General features: G+C 43.6%; 1 protein-coding gene across 1 annotated transcript in view; it reads right to left on the bottom strand.

Annotated features, from left to right (window-relative positions):
* The window catches only part of PAPPA2 (pappalysin 2), a 440,517-nt gene that overhangs the window by 132,746 nt on the left and 288,775 nt on the right, over positions 1 to 18,996 (bottom strand). Inside the window, exons 16-17 of the mRNA XM_073593407.1 lie at positions 16,095 to 16,308; positions 3,210 to 3,372 (exon numbers count right to left, since the gene is read on the bottom strand). Coding sequence (XP_073449508.1) covers positions 3,210 to 3,372; positions 16,095 to 16,308 — 377 coding nt within the window. The remainder of the gene's footprint in view (positions 1 to 3,209; positions 3,373 to 16,094; positions 16,309 to 18,996) is intronic.

Raw genomic sequence — 18,996 nt, forward strand, 5'->3', positions numbered from 1 at the left:
AATTATCATTTACAATCACTTTACACAGAACTGATAATCATATTCTCTGATATAAATATGACCATTAGTGGGAGCATTTACAAACCTGCAAATGTACTAAAATGACTCAAAATATCAAACAGCAAACAAGAAAAAAATTTGATTTCATAATGAAATACTTGTGTGCATATGCTACCATTATAGTTTAAAATGTATACTTATTGACAATTTGCCATAATTTCCAAGTTTGTTTTTTATAGCTATACTAATTTGCACTGCAAGTAAGAAAATGTTAATAATCAAATGCTATGTCCCCTGATCACCAATGTCACCGGCAGTGAAATTGAGGGGAAAAACAAAATTTTGGATTACCTGTTCCTGAGAACAGGAATAGAGGGGACAATTGTCTAACAGGGGGTTTTCCCTCACTGAAGAACAAAGATAAAATCCAGATAGCTGTACTTCTTGATGACTTTATTAATAAAATCACTACATGGACGAATGCAAACAGTGGGGACAGGAGAGAATAACGTGATTCGTACCTAGCCAACGATTAAGCGTAAGGTTACTACTAAGAAAGCGCTTTATTCTCTCCGTTCCCCCACTGTTGGCCTCTATCCATATAGTGGTTTTACGAATAAAGCCATCAAGAAGTGCAGCTATCCAGATTTCATCTGTGTTCTTCAATGCAGCGGACGGGCTGGGCTTGCACCTTGTGGAGTGGTGATGCAGTGATTAGTGAGCCAGGTGAGCAGCAGCCTGGAGTAGTGCATAATTTATTTGGGATTTTCCTACATTGGAAGGATATCCTTTTCCTACTGAGTCTACAGAACAGGTAGTGAAAGGAAATATCCCTAAGAAAACAGATGACAAAAAATAAAAAAAAACAAACAAAAGAAAACCGGCAGTGGTTTTAACCTCCAGTACTCCATCCAATATTAAAAAAGTTTTGACTTTAGATATGTCAAAAGTTAATTACTGCGCTATCTGTTAACCACTCAGTGACGATTACAAAAGTGATATTGGTAAAATAATAAACTGTTGCAACTTCATGTGAGACACACACAGTCAATAGATTTAAAGCGGGGGTCCACCTACATCAACCTAAAAAAAAAATATTAAAAGCCAGCAGCTACAAATACTGCAGCTGCTGACTTTTAATAAATGGCCACTTACCTGTCCCAGGGTCCAGCGATGTCGGCAGGCGACGCCGAGAACCCGCTCGGTTCTCGGCAGCTGCCGCCGCCATCCTAGGTGAGGGAATCAGGAAGTGAAGCGTTGCGGCATCACTTCCCGGTTCCCTACTGTGCATGCGCGAGTCGCGCTGCGCATCGTAACTGGTCCCCGCTATCTCCTGGGAGCTGTGTGTTTCCCAGGAGACAGCACGGAGGGACAGGAAGAGGCATAGGCTCCCATGGGAGTCTATGCTGGAAGTGGGTGCAAATACCTGTCTTAGACAGGTATCTGCACCCCCCTCCCCCCTGAAAGGTGCCAAATGTGACACCGGACGGGGGGAGGGTTCCGAAAAATGTTTGTGTGGAACTCCGCTTTAAGTAAAAATAAGCTGCGCTGAATTAAATAAAATTTAATAATGTGGCATGTGAACCATTAAAACATGCATATAAATCAAAAACAAAGCTGTAAGCCCCCCTAAGTGTCCAATTTGCTCTTTTGTGTCTCTTAAGAAAGAATGTTCTTTAACACAAAATATCAGAGCAATAATCTATGCGCGATTCTTCAACAGATTCATCCACGGTGACATATGAACGAGACACCCAAGAAGAAGTGAGAGGGTAAGCTAGGAAAGGTCCTCCACCTCTTGCTAAGGAGACCAAAAAACGCCTGTGGCTTGTTCTCTGTGCTTAGCAGCAAGTATCCCAGATGACATAGTCCGTGCCCCAGGGCGATGTCATCTGTGACAAAACGGCGTAGGGAGGAGGGGCGTGCTGATTTTACCAAGTTAACGCAAAGTCCCGGGAAGCAATGGGCAGCTTTCGACAGCCGGCTGACTCAACTATCTTTTTACACGCTATTTTTATCTACGGCAATTGTAAGTGAAATCCTGTCTTTTAATTAATAAACGTTTTAAGGATTTACACTATGGAAGCATTTTTTATCCTTACATGGGGACTAACTGACCGTTGGCATACACTGGGGAGATCCAGCGGGCAGGAATCTGGGATACTTGCTGCTAAGCACAGAGACCCGGGGCTGGGGAACAAGCCACAGGCATTTTTTGATCTCCTTAACAAGAGATCTTTGTAGCAGGTAAGCGGCAGTGATTTTAAAGCGGGGGTCCACCTATCTATCATTTTTTTTTTTTGGAGATCATTCACAAACTTTTCTTCTTATGATTATCTACTCACGTGTTCTGTGTAATAAGTCCGCCTGTGTCCGATTTCGTTGTAAAGAATAACTTATAAAATTCACTGAAGGCGGTTTCCATCTTCATTGTGGGCATTTGAAGCCCACAAGCATGTATTTCCTGGATGCGGTGAATGCTGTGCTCCCAGCATTCACCGAGCTGTTGTGATGACACTGTTGCACAATGCATGCTGGGAAGCCTGAGACTAGCTCCCAGGGGACTGTGGGATGTCTGGGAGATGCTAGAAACACGCCTACTCCCACGGGAGGAAAACCAGGAAGTGCTAAGAAGATTAGAAAAAAAAAGGTAATTACGGCGATTTAAATTTTTTTACACAGCATGTCAGCATCTAGGCAAGGAAGAGAATGCATAGAGATAATGTTCAAAATTTGGGTGGAACCCCGCTTTAAAGGTGGAGGACCTTTCCTATCTTACCCTTTCACTTCTTCCTGAGTGTCTCGGTCATATGACACTGTGGATGAATCTGTTGAAGAATCACACATAGATTGTTGCTTTGATATTTTGTGTTAAAGAACTTTCTTCAGAGACACAAAAGAGCAAATTGGACACTTAGGGGGGCTTACAGCTTTGTTTTTTGATTTATATGCATGTTTTAATGGTTCACATGTCACATTATCAAATTTTATTTAATTCAGCCAGCTTATTTTTACTTTTGACTTTAGATATACCTTAACATGTGCGATTTTATTATACCAACCAAATACAGCAAGTACAGAGCTAACACCCTTAAAGCAAACCATGCATACTGAATATTGCATCACTAACATTACAATACAGCGTGCACTGCACAAATTCTAGTGCCATTACAGATAAAGCTCCATTTGAAATGGTATCTAGATCATACCGTGTAAGATCCGCAGTACAAGGTACATTTGCTGTCCACCTCTAGTCCACGGGTACAGTTGTACATTCCATGGAGAATGATGGGCAAGGGCTCACACAGGATAGGAATGCATCGGCCTACAGCCCACAGACCGGTCTGAAGACAGTGTATTTTCAGGAACTTCCTGTAATAAAAAATGTCACCTAAATCTCAACTGCAGCAAAAAACTTTTATTTTTGTCTTATATAGCATGGCAAAGTGATAGAACCTCTCTCTGTTTTTTATTGCCATCTATTTCCTCAGTGAGGACATTTCCCAACACTTTTTGTCCCAGTAAAAGGTGAGCAGTGGGATAAGAAGTGATGGGAAATCTCTACAGTGGGGACAGAAACAGAGGACAGAAAAGAGGACATTTTTACTTACCTGCAAATTCTAATTCTTGGAGTACAGTATATCACATAGAAGTATTCACAGGCTGTGGCCGTGCCCCCTATAACTCTACCTCACTCCATAAGTGCTCAGTTTTGTAGCAAGCAATGCTACAAAACCCAGAAATAGAAGGGGTGGAGTGTCCTTTGTCCTGTATTGTACTCCAAGATATAGAATATACAGGTCAAAATTTATTTTATCTTACTTGTACAGTACAGACTGAGGCCGAGTATTCATAGACCCTGGAACATCCACAAGCAATAAATGAGAAGGGTGGGCAACAACCAGGCAAACAGAACTGTGCCAACAGGCCCAACAACAAGGTTCAAGCAACCCAGGTTCAGAGTGACACAGAAAGAATCTTGTGGTCAAAAACTGCATCTGCAGAACATTGGACAATCACTTGGTAGAACTTTGAAAAGATATAAACAAAGACCAGCTGTCAGCCTTACAAAGCTGAGCAGCAGAGGCCTGGTGCCGGAATACCCATTAAACACCCACCAAACTGGTGGTGTGTGCACATAAAAGTGAAGGAGGAGCTTTGTCCTTTATAGTGTTAGTTCCAGGAATTAATTAAATTAACCACTTAGCGATGGTTGACATGGAAGCAGGATGTCCCTTGCGAGGCCCTGAGGGTAGGATGAATAGGGAGTCCATCCTCCTAATATAGGTTATTGCTTTGAGGTAGACTCTAATGGCTCAGACTACGTCCGGAAAGTGAAAAGAGATTTCTTTTGGGTGCCTTTGAGCAAGGCACAATGATGGCAGGACTAAATCTTCAAAGATAATACCACTTTAGGAAAAAAAAGCTGGTCTTGTCTTTGTGAAAAATGGCTCCTAAGCAGAGAGAGCCACTAACTCAAAGACACGTCTGACAGACATGATAGCAACCAATGCCAGTTTACAGGGGAGGTCATCAAAGGGGATTTCCCATATGGGTTCAAAGGGTGGTTTCTGCAGGGATTTTAGTGCCCCCTCCCCCATCCTGGCACCCAAGGGTGGCTGACGCCAGCCCTGCCAGCCAGCATGGTCTGGAGATGGGGTTCCTGTCCCTAGAGGAGTTAGGGGTTCCTGTCCTCAGGGGATAAGGGGTCCCTGTCCCCAAGTGAGAAGGGGTCCCTAAAAGGGACCCCCCTATTGCAGTGTCCTTTGTCACCCTTCACATAACTCCATAGTGTCCTCCCCCTTCCCCATAGAAAGTTTCCTGTGCCCCCCAAAGCAGTGTCCTCTGTCCCCTGTACTCTCCTGTAGTGTTCTATGCCCCCATAGTGTCCTCTGCCCCCATAGTGTCCTCTGTCCCCTGCACCCCACCCCACTGTAGTGTCCCCTGCCCCCAAAGTGTACTCTGTTCTCTGCCCTTATAGTTCTCTCCGCTCCTAAAGTGTCCTCTGTCCTCTGCCCCATAGTGCCCTCCGCCCCCAGCCCCCATAGTGTCCTCTGCCCCATAGTGTCCTTTTCCCCCATAGTGTCCTCTGCCCCCATAGTGTCCTCTGCCCTCATAGTGCCCTCTGCTCTCATAGTGCCCTCTTCCCATCATAGTGCCCTCTGCCCCCATATTGTTCTCTGTCCTCTGCCCTCATAGTGCCCTCTGCCCTCATAGTGCCCTCTGCTCCCATAGTGTCCTCTGTCCTCTGCCCTCATAGTGCTGTCTGCCCTCATAGGTCCCTCTGCCCTCATAGTGCCTTCTGCCCCCATAGTGCCCTCTGCCCCCATAGTGTCCTCTGCCCCATATTGCCCTCTGCTCTCATAGTGCCTTCTGCCCTCATAGTGCCCTCTGGCAACCAATCACCTGCTGTTTAATGTAATAAGTTCACTTCAGCGGTTCCCACCCCATCCAGCCCTGTGATATCAGCCAATCGCCGCTGTGCTATTAATAGGACAGCGGTGAACATGTCCGCAGGCCGGGTGCCCGTGAATTAATCACGGCCACTGATGGGCCAGACAATTAGTCGTGGCAGACGTGGGCTGCCGACCCCTGCTTTAAGAGCATCTCAAACTTTGTATCTGCAGAAACTTGGAATGAAGGAACATCTTCAATGCTGAAGGAACATCTTCAAAAACTGCCTTTACAGGTAAGGGGAACCTGTAAATAAAAACAATGACCAAAGCTGAACGATGTCCTTGCTATAGTTGTAGGCCATTTACATACCTCCTGAAGCCTTACTCAAAAACTCAAAACATTTTTTCCTGGATCAATCCTAATTGTCATACATTTGCTATTCTATATGTTCATTACCCAACAATAATGTATCTTTTTTGATTTAGCAGATCTCTTTGTACCCAAAAGGGCAAAGCAAAACAGGGATAATTCAAGTGTGACAATACCAAGGCTTTTGCGCACAGCAGCAGTGAGCCTATCTACATTGGCTAACATATTGGGTGAAGCTGTATATTAGGTACATAGGAGTCTGGGGAGAGATATTTTCCATGACCTGGTCTAACACCACCTCTGGGTCCTCTTCATTCCCTTCTATCTCCACCTCTTTTATATATTAAATCCAACTGTATTAAAGCCATTCGTTCACCAAGGAATTGTGACATGGTTGCAGATAAGTCTGCCTTCATGAGGTAGGTTGCTTATTGCATGTCTAAGATAGAGAAAGTATCAGATGCAGAAATTTGTGTTAAAATTGGGTCCTGCTCCAGTGCTAGGGAAGCATTGCCACTCTTTGGTTGAATGTTGTGTGTGCCTTCAGCTGAGCAAATGTTTGCCTAAAATTTTGCTGTGGTTCCCTTTTGCCTGGTTTTCCTACATTTCTTCAGGGGATGGTATGGGTACTCATGCAGTAAGGTGTGCAAATAGGGTAAGCATTATCAAGAGGGAGTAAACAGCAACTTAAGTGCAGACCATCCTGTAGCAAACTCCTCATAGCAAAATGGAGGGAGGAAGCGCTTGAGTACCTTGGATGTGGGGGAGGTAGTGGTAAAGTGTGTGACCTGTGGCATGATGTAACACCTGGTCATCCACCTGAGACTAAGCTCTGAGTGGTTGAATTTTAGAGCCAAGTTTGAAAAGTTTGCACTGTAAAGTGAATACATTCCAAACACAATTCCAGTTTTTACAGTAACAAATCAGAGATACAGGATGACCCTATCTTACCTGTCCATCTCCCCAGTTCCTATATATGGTACAGGCTCCATGTCACAGTCAGCATAACCCAAGAGGGGTCTTATGGGTCTGGGTTCCTTAGGAGTGGACCACAGACCTAGATCTCTATAGCACCCTGTGGCTAACTATACGCAAGGCACAAAGTGCTGAGGTGAGCACCCTTTCTAATCCACTGCCCAAAACATTACAGGCTGCTCCCACAGTATGGGATTCAGGTACATTCCCCAAGGTTTTACTGAGGTTGCACCAATCTGGATACACTGCTTCTACTGCTGTATTAGAAGATGAAGTGAAGTGAAGATGATTGCAGAATCTGAAGAGAAAATAATAAAGTGGTTAAGCTAAGAATGATTTCTCTGTATGGGAGAAGAGGTTAGACACCTTAGGGCACTAGCAAAAAATAGAGGGCTCACAGAGTGGGATAGCGTTATAGGGGGATGCCCAGGGCTGCCCTGAAAAACTTTCCAGTGTCCTGTCAACAGAAGGTACCAGCATATAACCCAGGGTCTATGAATACTCAACATGTGTCCTATACTGTCAAGATTATTAAACACTATTTTACACACACTGTTTAAAGAAAACCCTTCAGGACAGATAGAGGCTGCAATTGCTGATCCCTTGTGCTAAAAATGCTGAAAATATTCAGATGGAGCATGAAGCCATTTGGCCAGCACAACAGCCACACAACTTGCATTTTAGGTACCAATGGGGAAGGGGGAAACCCCATTGAAGTTGACACAGGTATCAATAAACATCTGGCAAAAGTTCTAATTCTCAACCACTCTATCCAAAACGTAAAAAGCAAAGAGTTGGGCCTTAAAGTGTAATATCTGTATTATCTATATTAATATACATACAGCATAACTATTTATACAAATATATAATTTTGTCTAAAGCTGCCAATCAGTCATATAAAGTAATGATGATAAGTTAACCAGGCAAGGCAGTTGCTAGCCGATCAATGTCCAGAGAAGCAGCAATTGCAGGTTGAAAAACCTTTGCCAATTGGTCCCCAGAAATACGAGATTCAAGCCACCCTCTGCATTCACCGCTCTTCTCTTCCTCCCTCCCCTTGATTTGATTTGCCACAAAAGTTAGGCTGGGCTGAATGATTTCCTTTATTGAGAACCCAATCCTGTTTATGCCAAAGATCAGTCAGATCAGATCCGCTTGACCAGCCATCCACCTGCATCTGTAAGCATCCAGATAAATGCTGATGGATTTTATTAACACATATACTGTATATACAGTACATACAGTATTAGTATTAAGGGCCAGTATCAATATTAGTTAGCCCTCCAAGCAATTGATACATATGAATAGGATTAAGCTCAGAATTTTTTTATACTGTGTACTCATGTACAAGACATAGCAGGAAAGTACTCTTGCAAGCAAATTTGTTTAAGCAAAAACATTTTTCACACATTTTATATATTTTTTTACTTTATATTTCCTTTGATTGTTCGTCTTCAGACAAAATAACTAATAACTGGGTCAAGAACAAAGGCTTAGAGAGTCAAGCAGGTATTTGAGCTGTATAAACCTCTAATGCTGCAGTAATGAAGAAGTCCACAAAATTAACTCTGTTATCAAGTCCTTGTGATTCAAGTGAGTTTCATTAGTGCAACTGCCAGAAATGAGAACATAATTCATAAATAAATAAGAAATTAAATATGACACATATACAGTTGGTTTGAGAGGTGGCTGAGATAAGTTATTTACATTACTATAAGTACGAGTGAGCAAAAGTTCAGTTTTAGAAAATAATCACTCTGTAAGTGTTAATGTGTTATCATCAGTCATACATTCTAACAGTTGGTAGAAAATGAGGAGATGGAAGTAGGTTTGAAATATTGAATTTGTGTAGAGTGCAGATGTGATAGAGAAAGGTGAGAAATGCTTAGCATAAAAAACATGATTACATAATTGCTTTGAGAATATAGAACTGTCATTGGTAAATATACTAAGTCTCCTTTGAGATGACTGTTTGTTTCTATAATACTATATTATATATATATATATATATATATATATATATATATATATATATATATATATATATATATATATATATATATATAATACTATAATACTAATACTAAAAAAAATCAACTGCTACTGCGGTGAAACAAGAAAAAAAATCTCTTGTCTATTGTAAATCTGAATTTGTTTGAAGAATTAACAACATTTTGCCTCCACATTCTACTCTCTGCCATTCAACTTAAAAGAGAAGTATGGGCTATTTTTTTTATCCCATAATCATACTTACCTAGGTGGATGCTGCATCTGTCCCCCGCCGCCTCTTCACTGAGAACCAAGCCACCCAACATCGCCAATGGCTCGCTTCTCTCAACTCCTCGAGCGGAGAGCTGCTGGCTGTCAATCAGCAGCTCTCCTACTCTGCTCCTCCATGCTCACTGGAGCGCTGAGCTGTGGAGGGATGGGAAGCAGCCTTCTCAGCCTCTCAGCAACTCACTGAGAGGCTGAGACACCTATCAGTCCAGGCACCTGGCAGATCAAGACTCCCAGAGTCAGGATGACGCGGTGCCTCGAATGATCTGTGTGACGTCAGCAGAGAGAGAACTTCAGATCGTTCTCTGCTGAAAACAGGTCACAGGAGTGCAAAACAAATTGCACTCCTGTAAACCATAGGAGAAGCCCAACCCGAATGAGCTCAGGTTGGACTTCTCCTTTAATCTCTTCTTCATGTGTTCATCCACATTCTAGCGTGAGAGTAAAAGCGAATGTGTTATTTCACTTTAAAGTGTATGTTAATCCAAATCTTTAATTTCAGCTACAGCAAGCATTTCTTTTATTTGGGAGATTTCCCTTTACTTCTAGCCTATTATCAAAACAGGAAGTGAGGGAAATCTCTCCAAAGTGAGGAAATCCCTGGTTGTCTTCGGGGTCACCAGAACTAGTGTCCCAATTGGAAGATTTTCCATCTATTCCTGTTCTGGTTGCTTGCCGTAATCTGAGATTTAATTTTAGTTTCATTCTCAGTAATAACAGTAAACAGGACAGATAGAGCGGGTGAATTTCTCAGCAACAATAGAAATCTGACAGGAGTTCTTATCCCGCTCCACTCTATCAAAAACTGAAAACATTTTGCCTTTAGTTATACTGATTATTTTTGGCTCTCTTTGGGGCAGATTTTCTAAAACTTGTGCTCCCAGAATTTGGTGCAGCTGTGCATAGGAGCCAATCAGCTTCTAACTTCGGCTTGTTCAGTTAAGCTTTGGCAATAAAACTTGGAAGCTGATTGGTTTCTATGCAGAGCTGCACCAGCTTTAGCACCATCTAGTGTTAGTAAATAACCCTCTGTGTCCTGGTGGGGAGATTTCCCTTCACTTCCCAATTTGGGTCCTGATTTGAGTGATTCTATGCAGATGAGAAAATGCAGCAGGCTAAAACAGGTGTATCAAAATTTGTTGAACTGACAAATTTCCTGATTTGATCATCATTAAACATAAGAAAGCTTGGTGCAGACAGGGAGAATGCATGTAACGGTGCCCACAGACAAAATAAATTTTTGTAGATAAATATTTGTTATTATGAGATAAAACTGGAGTTATGTTTGGTATGTCCACTCTTTGCTCAGTGCTTCTTAAAATAATTGGTGTGTGAAATTTAAAGCTTGGGATATACAAGTGTGCATGATCCTGCACCAATCATTTCAACAAATGTGTCAGGTTTGATGGCTAGATTATACTAAAACTGGTGAACACAAAATCTGGTGCAGCTCTGCATAGAAACCAATCATCTTCCAGGTTTTTTGTCAAAAGCTTAATTGAACAAGCTTAAAGTGTTACTAAACCCACAAGAGTAAAACCAGTCAGTATATGCAGTAAAGCACGCGTGTTATATTCACTGTGGAACCTAAGGGGTTAATCATCTGCATTGTGTAAGAAGGCTGTTCTCTGTTCCTCCCCTTCTTCCACTGACCCCAAGCCAATCCGCAGATAGTACAGAGGCTAGGGGACAAGCTGCATATTCTCAGTTTGGTGTGTATTGCTAGAGAGTTTTTTTTTTCTTGGGAGAGTGCAGGTGATCAGCACAGGCCAATCACTATGGTGCAGATCGAGGGTCAGGGGTCCCACAGCCTCAGGGCAATCAGGGGAGAATGAAAACTCCTCCTGCAAGCTTTAGCCAGACACTGATAGAAGTCACAAGACTGCTATATACTGCTGTTGAGAAAAGGTATTTAGCAGTTTATATTTACTAAAATGATTGCATTTCGATATAGTGAATAGGGCGAACGGTTCGGCCCGAGCATACGTTCAGGCCGAACTTTCGTTGTTGCACCCGTTTGTTCGGCCCTTCGAATCGACCACAATGCATTGTGGCGTTGAACAGTGCTTTGCAAGCCCTGATTGGCTGAAGCAGTGAAAGCTTCCGCCAATCAGGGCACAGAGCACTGTCAGAGTCATGATTGGACACTGTCATCATGACTTTATCCAATTATGGCTCATTCCCGCCCCACAGTATAAAAGTATTCTTTCAATGGCAGCCATTATCAGTGTGGATTTTGGTGTGGAGAGAGATAGAACAGTGCTCTGTTCAGTGCTATTAGTTAGTGTGCTATACTGTGCTATTTTGCTTCAATTGTCAGTGTAGAATATTAGTTTAGTGTCAGTCTAGGGATAGTGTGAGTGTAGTGAGGAGGACCATCATTCAGCTTTTCATAGTGTGCAGCTAGAGTAGGGACAGCTCAGATAGTTTCACTGTAGTGTAGTGAGACCGTGTCAGTAATCTTGAAATTAGTATATAGCTAGAGTAGGGACAGTTCAGATACCTTCAGTGTAGTGACGATTGAACACCATCTATTTGATTGCGTTACTGCCAGTTTAACACCATATCGCATGCGTTACTGCCAGTTTAATATAGTTCTGTGTGCGTTACTACAAGTTTAACGCCATATAGTTTTGTGCGTTACTGCCAGTTTAACGCCATTTCTTTCTGTGTGCGTTACTGCCAGTTTAACGCCATTTACTTCTGTGCATCACTGTACGTTTGGCGCATTATATTGCAGTATATTATATTGTATCCGTGGAGTGTGTCTGTGTAGTGTGAGTACTCAAATTAAAGGTCACCAAACACCTCTTTACATTGATTAAAGTGCATCTACGTACAGATTTCAACTTCCTTTACATTTGCTTATAAGCATTGCCCCCTCCCTCCCAATAATGTCTGGGAGAACAACAAGGAGAGGCAGACGTTCTCCTGGCACTGTAAGGGGGCCAGCAACAAATGTGTCCACAGGCAAAGGTGGACATGGTGGTCAGTCCTCAGGCAGGGCATCATTTCCTCTGTTTAGTGAGTTTGCCCGTGCTATCCAGCCACAGCATGCAGAGGAGGTGGTGGACTGGCTTACTAAACCTTCCTCCTCCTCCTCATCCTCTGTCACACAAGCAGAGACAAGTGCGCAGTCCCCTGCAGTTGCCAGAGTGAATAAACCTGCCTCCTTGTCCACATTTATTCCTGCCATAGCCCCAACATCAGCCATTGAGGAGTCAGCTGAGTTATTTGACCACAGCTTCAGCCACTTGCTCCTTGATGATTTCCAGCCATTACTGGATTCAGATGCTGGTTCTGAGGTTGAGGATGACAGGAACATGAACCTAGAGAGAGGGAGGAACACTGGTAGACAAATTGGCATTCATGTTCCCCAAGCTGCAGCGTATTGCCAAGTTGTCTCCAGTGGTAATGATGAAGATGGAGGAGATGGAGATGATGATGATGAGATAACTGATGCAACTTGGGTGCCAGATAGAGCAGAGGAGGAAACTGAAGGTGAGGTGGCTGAGAGCAGCCACCCTATTCTATCACATTCTGCAGCTGTTATCTCCCAGCCCACTCCCCACAGGCACCACCGACACCCAAAGACCTATTTTTCTGCACCTGGTTGACAGGTGCATATCATTGCAATTTTTTACAGCAAGGCAAATTCTTGCTTACATCAAGAGTACCTCTATAGGGTTACGGTGGGAAGGCACCACCGACACCCAAAGACCAATTTTTCTGCACCTGGTTGACAGGTGCATATCATTGCAATTTTTTACAGCAAAGCAAATTCTTGCTTTCATCAAGATTATCTCTATAGGGTTACGGTGGGAAGGAGACCAGAATGTATCCAAAAAATCTCTAATCTTGTTCCCAGTGCACTACATTGTGGCCTCATCATACACACTGGCTCCCCAGCTGTTGCTGATAAAAATAAGGCAGCTTGCAGGAAAAATGTAATTTTTTGGCTTTATAAATTAAATTATTGCTGCTGTAGATTCTAGACATGGTACAGATCTTTACAGTTAGACTAAGGGGAAGCCCCTGGCACTATATTGGAAGGAATTTTTCATTTTTAGGCTTTCACTTTAAAAACCAAAAAATCACTGCTCATTTAAAAATGACGTTTTTCACAAACTTTTTTTATTGATCCATGTCCCCCAGGGCAGAACCCGGACCCCTATAACCATTGTATGCTTAATTATTTGCATTTAAGCCTTCAAAATGGGCACTTTTGATATTTGACGTTCGGGTCCCATTGACTTTAATGGGATTCGTTGTTTGGGTCCGAGCATTCGCAGTTTTCGGGAAGTTCTGGTCCGAACCAAACAGGGGTCCATTCGGCCCATCCCTAAAAGTGAATGCAGGGTCCTGGGTTTAGTAATACTTTAAATTAGAAGCTGATTGGCTACCATGCACAGCTGCACTAGATTTTGCACTCTCCAGTTTTAGTAAATCAACCTCTATGTCTGTTGCCATGTCATGTTAAATGGCAGCTATGGATTTTATTTTACATTTTTCTATGTTTATACATGTTTTATGTTATTTCTTGTTTTGTACTATATGCATTTGTTCTTTTAATAATAAACATTTACTACATAACAAAAGATTCCCTAAGCACTATAGATTACATAAAGAGAGCACAACTCAAGTAGCCCCCTTTTTTACTTTATTCTTTAAAGGACAAGTTCACCTTTTGGAAATTGTTACATGTTTCACCCATATTTAGGGTGGAACAGGTAACATGTTCCAGCAGCTGCAGCCTCTTCCCCCTCCCCAGTGATAGCGAGTGGGCATCTTCTCCAGGCACCCACTGTCACTATTTGAAAAAAATGTGGCCTTGTGGGGCTCCGCCAGCCCAGCTACATCATTTATTTACAGTCCTCTGTAAATGGGAAACTACAAGTCCCGACAAAGCATTTTAAGGAATTTCTGTATTTTGTCTATTGTCTAGTTTTTAAAATGGGGAGTGCTGAGACCCGAAAAGGCATTGGCTGTTGCAAAATAAAATCTTTTCAAGGACTATACAAGCTTGTGTGGAATTCCTACCTTTAAAACTTTAGTTAACTCCTCTGGGGTCCAGCAAGACCCCACTGTTGCTAGTGAGCAGCCTCTAGGACTGCAGGCCACCTATTATGTTATAAAGCATCTCCAAAGGTTCAGTCTCCTATGTTTTTGTGCATAGTTGAGTCACTTAGCCTTGGTTCAACATCGGAGGTATGGCTTTTTGGCAGTAATTCTTCCATAAAGACCACTTCCAGCCACAGTTCTCCAGACAGTAGATGGGTGTACCTGGGTCCCACTTGTTTCCACCAGTTTGTGCTGATGACACAACTGGACATGTTCCAATGTTGGAAGAGAAGTAAGCATGTGTCGTCTTTCATCTGCTGCATAGTTTTTGATGTGAAAGAAGGGAACCTGATGCAAGGGTTGGCCTCCTAATGTAAAGGGACACTCTTTTGTGAAGGATGAGATGTTTGATTTGAAGGAGTGGACTTCTAATGTAAAAAGGGGACTCATCATGTGAAGGTGGGACTCCAGATTTGAAGAGGGGACTCTGGTGTGAAGGGGGGAACTCCTCATATAAAGGGGTGATTCCTGATTTGGGGGGGTCTTCTGATGTAAAGGGAGGTTAATGATATGAAGGAGTGGACTCATGGTATGAAAGCGGGGACTTTAATGTGAAAGGGGGAACTTTGGTGTGAAGGGGAGACTTCTGATGTGAAGGGGGGACTCTGATATAAAGGTGCACTAACTATATTTAGTTTAGTACTGGCAATAAAGTATTCCTCAACCCCTCACTGTATCTAACTGTATACATGGTAGGATTTGTAGGTTTATGTTCGTGAGCTTTACACTGTAATTTATGGAGTCATTTGTGGGTACAAGGGCTGCAGACTGTGTACAGTATTTACTGTATGCAGGCCTAAATTCTATTTATTCATGCTCCTTTAAGCCACCTCAATAATTAGTGCATTCTAGCCATGTCCATTTTTGCCATGGTGCACTTTTTCACATGTCTTATCCTTCCCTAGGAGTCCTGCATTCTCAGGTTCCGATGTTGAGAGGTATACACTATGCAGGAACACTACACCATAGCAGTACTCTATGCTAACCAGATCTTATAACTATGCTTCCCCTCCTGGTAACATATCTGTGGATCTTATTCATGATAACAGAAGCCTGCCAAAAAAACTGACGCTGCTTTACTTGGTTCTGTTCTATTTTTTGTACATCCATTAGGATGAGCGCCCCCTAGTATTATAGGAGGGAGCGCCGTCCTTTTCCCAGGGCAGTGCACATGCAGTGTGCTTTCTCTCCTGTCATAAGAGTTGAGCCCAGTGACCTTGACAGGAGAGAGAACGCATCGCACATGCGCAGCCCTTAGGAAAAGGAAGGGACTCTGGGGCATTCATTCTGATGGCTGCTCTGCCCAGAAAGAAGATGAATGGAGTCATATAAAACAGTGACTGTTATTGTGAATATGCATGCCAGTTCCTATGTTTTTGTACATTTTTCAGCTGCTTAGCCTTGTTTCCACGTTGGAAGCATGGCTTTTTGGCTGCAATTCTTCCATGAAGACCACTTCTAGCCAGATTATGTGAACAGTAGATGAGTGTACCTGGGTACCACTGGTTACTGCCAGTTCTGTGCTGAAGAAGATGGATGGAGCCATATAAAACAGTGGCTGTGTTTGTGAATAATGTCCATGGGTGTGTTACCAAAGGAGAGGCATGGTTAAAAGATTTAAATAGTATAGGGCACTGCTTTGTTGTAGTGTAACTGCATAATGTGTTTTTTCTTACTAAGCTGAACTAACCCCTTAAGTCCTAACCAAAAAATCTGAACAAAATGACCACACATTTCCTTGAAGTGTCAGTGTAATTAAAGATCAGAAGTTGTGAATGTAACTGACTGATAGAGAAGAGCATGAAAAAGACAGTAACTAGAAAGATAAGTCTGAAAGACAGAGAAAGAATTGTGAAAATGATTAAGACAAAGGCACGGTAGGCACAGTAGGCACTGTTCAAAGGACAAAAGCATCTGCTAGTAGTATATTTAGACAAGCACACAATAACTTTAACCTCCTAGGCCGTTGCTCAGGTGCTTCTGCTACATGGTAGCCTGGCTTACACCTGTATCTGCACGTTGATCCCACATCGTGGCTACCCAGTTGGCAGCGAGTTGTGATCAGCTTTGCATGGGGAATGGGTGTTGGAGCATCGCATTCAATCTTGCAGTAGCCCTCAGGAAGAGACCAAAGACCATCCCACATACAGGTAACCCACCGATTCATTCCTGAAACCAGGAGAAGAGAGGTTAGCTTTTCATCCTTTCCTTAAAAAAACCTTTCAAAAGACAAAAATGGTCACTGTATTTAGGATTTAGGGAACATTTTCAGGAATAATCAGCATTCATGTATTCACAGTGACAACTTTACAATACATTTCACTGCCATAGTGCTCTCAGATGTAGTGTAGGAAGGAAGTAGATAGGAGAACACATAGCAAACCTGTTGGATGATTAAAAGTGACACTAAACAATATCATTAGTCTCTCAAAAAAATCCATACACATCCACTACCTAAAAGCCCTGTAATCTGTTTTTCATTAAATTGTTTCTTACTGTCTTTTTGTAATGTCCTCCATGAGCTCCTGGACCTCTTCTTAAAGTACCTTCATTTCCGTTGAGTGAAGGTAAGGAGAGGTCCCACAAATCCCACAGTAGGGATGAGCTTCGAGTTCGAGTCGAACTCATGTTCTACTCGAACATTGGCTGTTCGCAAGTTCGCCGAACAGCGAACAATTTGGGGTGTTCGCGGCAAATTCGAATGCCGCGGAACACCCTTTAAAAGTCTATGGGAGAAATCAAAAGTGCTAATTTTAAAGGCTTATATGCAAGTTATTGTCATAAAAAGTGTTTGGGGACCTGGGTCCTGCCCCAGGGGACATGGATCAATGCAAAAAAAAGTTTTAAAAACGGACGTTTTTTCAGGAGCAGTGATTTTATTAATGCTTAAAGTCAAACAATAAAAGTGTAATATCCCTTTAAATTTCGTACCTGGGGGGTGTCTATAGTATGCCTGTAAAGGGGCGCATGTTTCCCGTGTTTAGAACAGTCTGACAGCAAAATGACATTTTGAAGGAAAAAACTCATTTAAAACTACCGCGGCTATTGCATTGCCGACAATACACATAGAAGTTCATTGATAAAAACGGCATGGGAATTCCCCACAGGGCAACCCCGAACCAAAATTAAAAAAAAAAAATGATGTGGGGGTCCCCCTAAATTCCATACAAGGCCCTTCGGGTCTGGTATGGATATTAAGGGGAACCCCAGCCAAAATTTAAAAAAAAAATTGACGTGGGGTTCCCCCTAAATTCCATACCAGACCCTTCAGGTCTGGTATGGATTTTAAGGGGAACCCCGCGCCAAAAAAAAAAAAAAAAAACGGCGTGGGGTCCCCCTAAAAATCCATACCAGACCCTTATCCGAGCACGCAACCTGGCAGGCCGCAGGAAAAGAGGGGGGGACGAGAGTGCGGCCCCCCCCCCCCTCCTGAACCGTACCAGGCCACATGCCCTCAACATTGGGAGGGTGCTTTGGGGTAGCCCCCCAAAGCACCTTGTCCCCATGTTGATGAAGACAAGGGCCTCATCCCCACAACCGTGGCCGGTGGTTGTGGGGGTCTGCGGGCGGGGGGCTTATCGGAATCTGGAAGCCCCCTTTACCAAGGGGACCCCCAGATCCCGGCCCCCCCCCTGTGTGAAATGGTAAGGGGTTACTTACCCCTACCATTTCACTAAAAAACTGTCAAAAATGTTAAAAATGACAAGAGACAGTTTTTGACAATTCCTTTATTTAAATGCTTCTTCTTTCTTCCTTCATCTTCTTCTTCTTCTGGTTCTTCTGGCTCTTCTGGTTCTTCCTCCGGCGTTCTCGTCCAGCATCTCCTCCGCGGCGTCTTCTATCTTCTTCTCCTCGGGCCGCTCCGCACCCATGGCATGGGGGGGAGGCTCCCGCTCTTCTCTTCATCTTCTTCTTCATCTTCATCTTCTTCTTCATCTTCTTCTTCTTCTTCTCTTCTTCATCTCTTCTTCCTTCTTCATTTCTTCTGCGGGCCACTCCGCATCCATGCATGGAGGGAGGCTCCCGCTGTGTGACGGCGTCTCTTCGTCTGACGGTTCTTAAATAACGGGGGGCGGGGCCATCCGGTGACCCCGCCCCCCCCTCTGACGCACGGTGAATTGACGGGACTTCCCTGTGACGTCACGGGGAATGCCACAGGGAAGTCCCGTCATGTCCCGTGCGTCAGAGGGGGGCGGGGTCACCGGGTGGCCCCGCCCCCCGTTATTTAAGAACCGTCAGACGAAGAGACGCCGTCACACAGCGGGAGCCTCCCTCCATGCATGGATGCGGAGCGGCCCGCAGAAGAAATGAAGAAGGAAGAAGAGATGAAGAAGAGAAGAAGAAGAAGAAGATGAAGAAGAAGATGAAGATGAAGAAGAAGATGAAGAGAAGAGCGGGAGCCTCCCCTCATGCCATGGGTGCGGAGCGGCCCGAGGAGAAGAAGATAGAAGACGCCGCGGAGGAGATGCTGGACGAGAACGCCGGAGGAAGAACCAGAAGAGCCAGAAGAACCAGAAGAAGAAGAAGATGAAGGAAGAAAGAAGAAGCATTTAAATAAAGGAATTGTCAAAAACTGTCTCTTGTCATTTTTAACATTTTTGACAGTTTTTTAGTGAAATGGTAGGGGTAAGTAACCCCTTACCATTTCACACAGGGGGGGGGCCGGGATCTGGGGGTCCCCTTGGTAAAGGGGGCTTCCAGATTCCGATAAGCCCCCCGCCCGCAGACCCCCACAACCACCGGCCACGGTTGTGAGGATGAGGCCCTTGTCTTCATCAACATGGGGACAAGGTGCTTTGGGGGGCTACCCCAAAGCACCCTCCCAATGTTGAGGGCATGTGGCCTGGTACGGTTCAG

The sequence above is a fragment of the Aquarana catesbeiana genome, linkage group LG07 (genome assembly GCF_042186555.1).
Source record: "Aquarana catesbeiana isolate 2022-GZ linkage group LG07, ASM4218655v1, whole genome shotgun sequence".
Classification (NCBI taxonomy): Eukaryota; Metazoa; Chordata; class Amphibia; order Anura; family Ranidae; genus Aquarana; species Aquarana catesbeiana.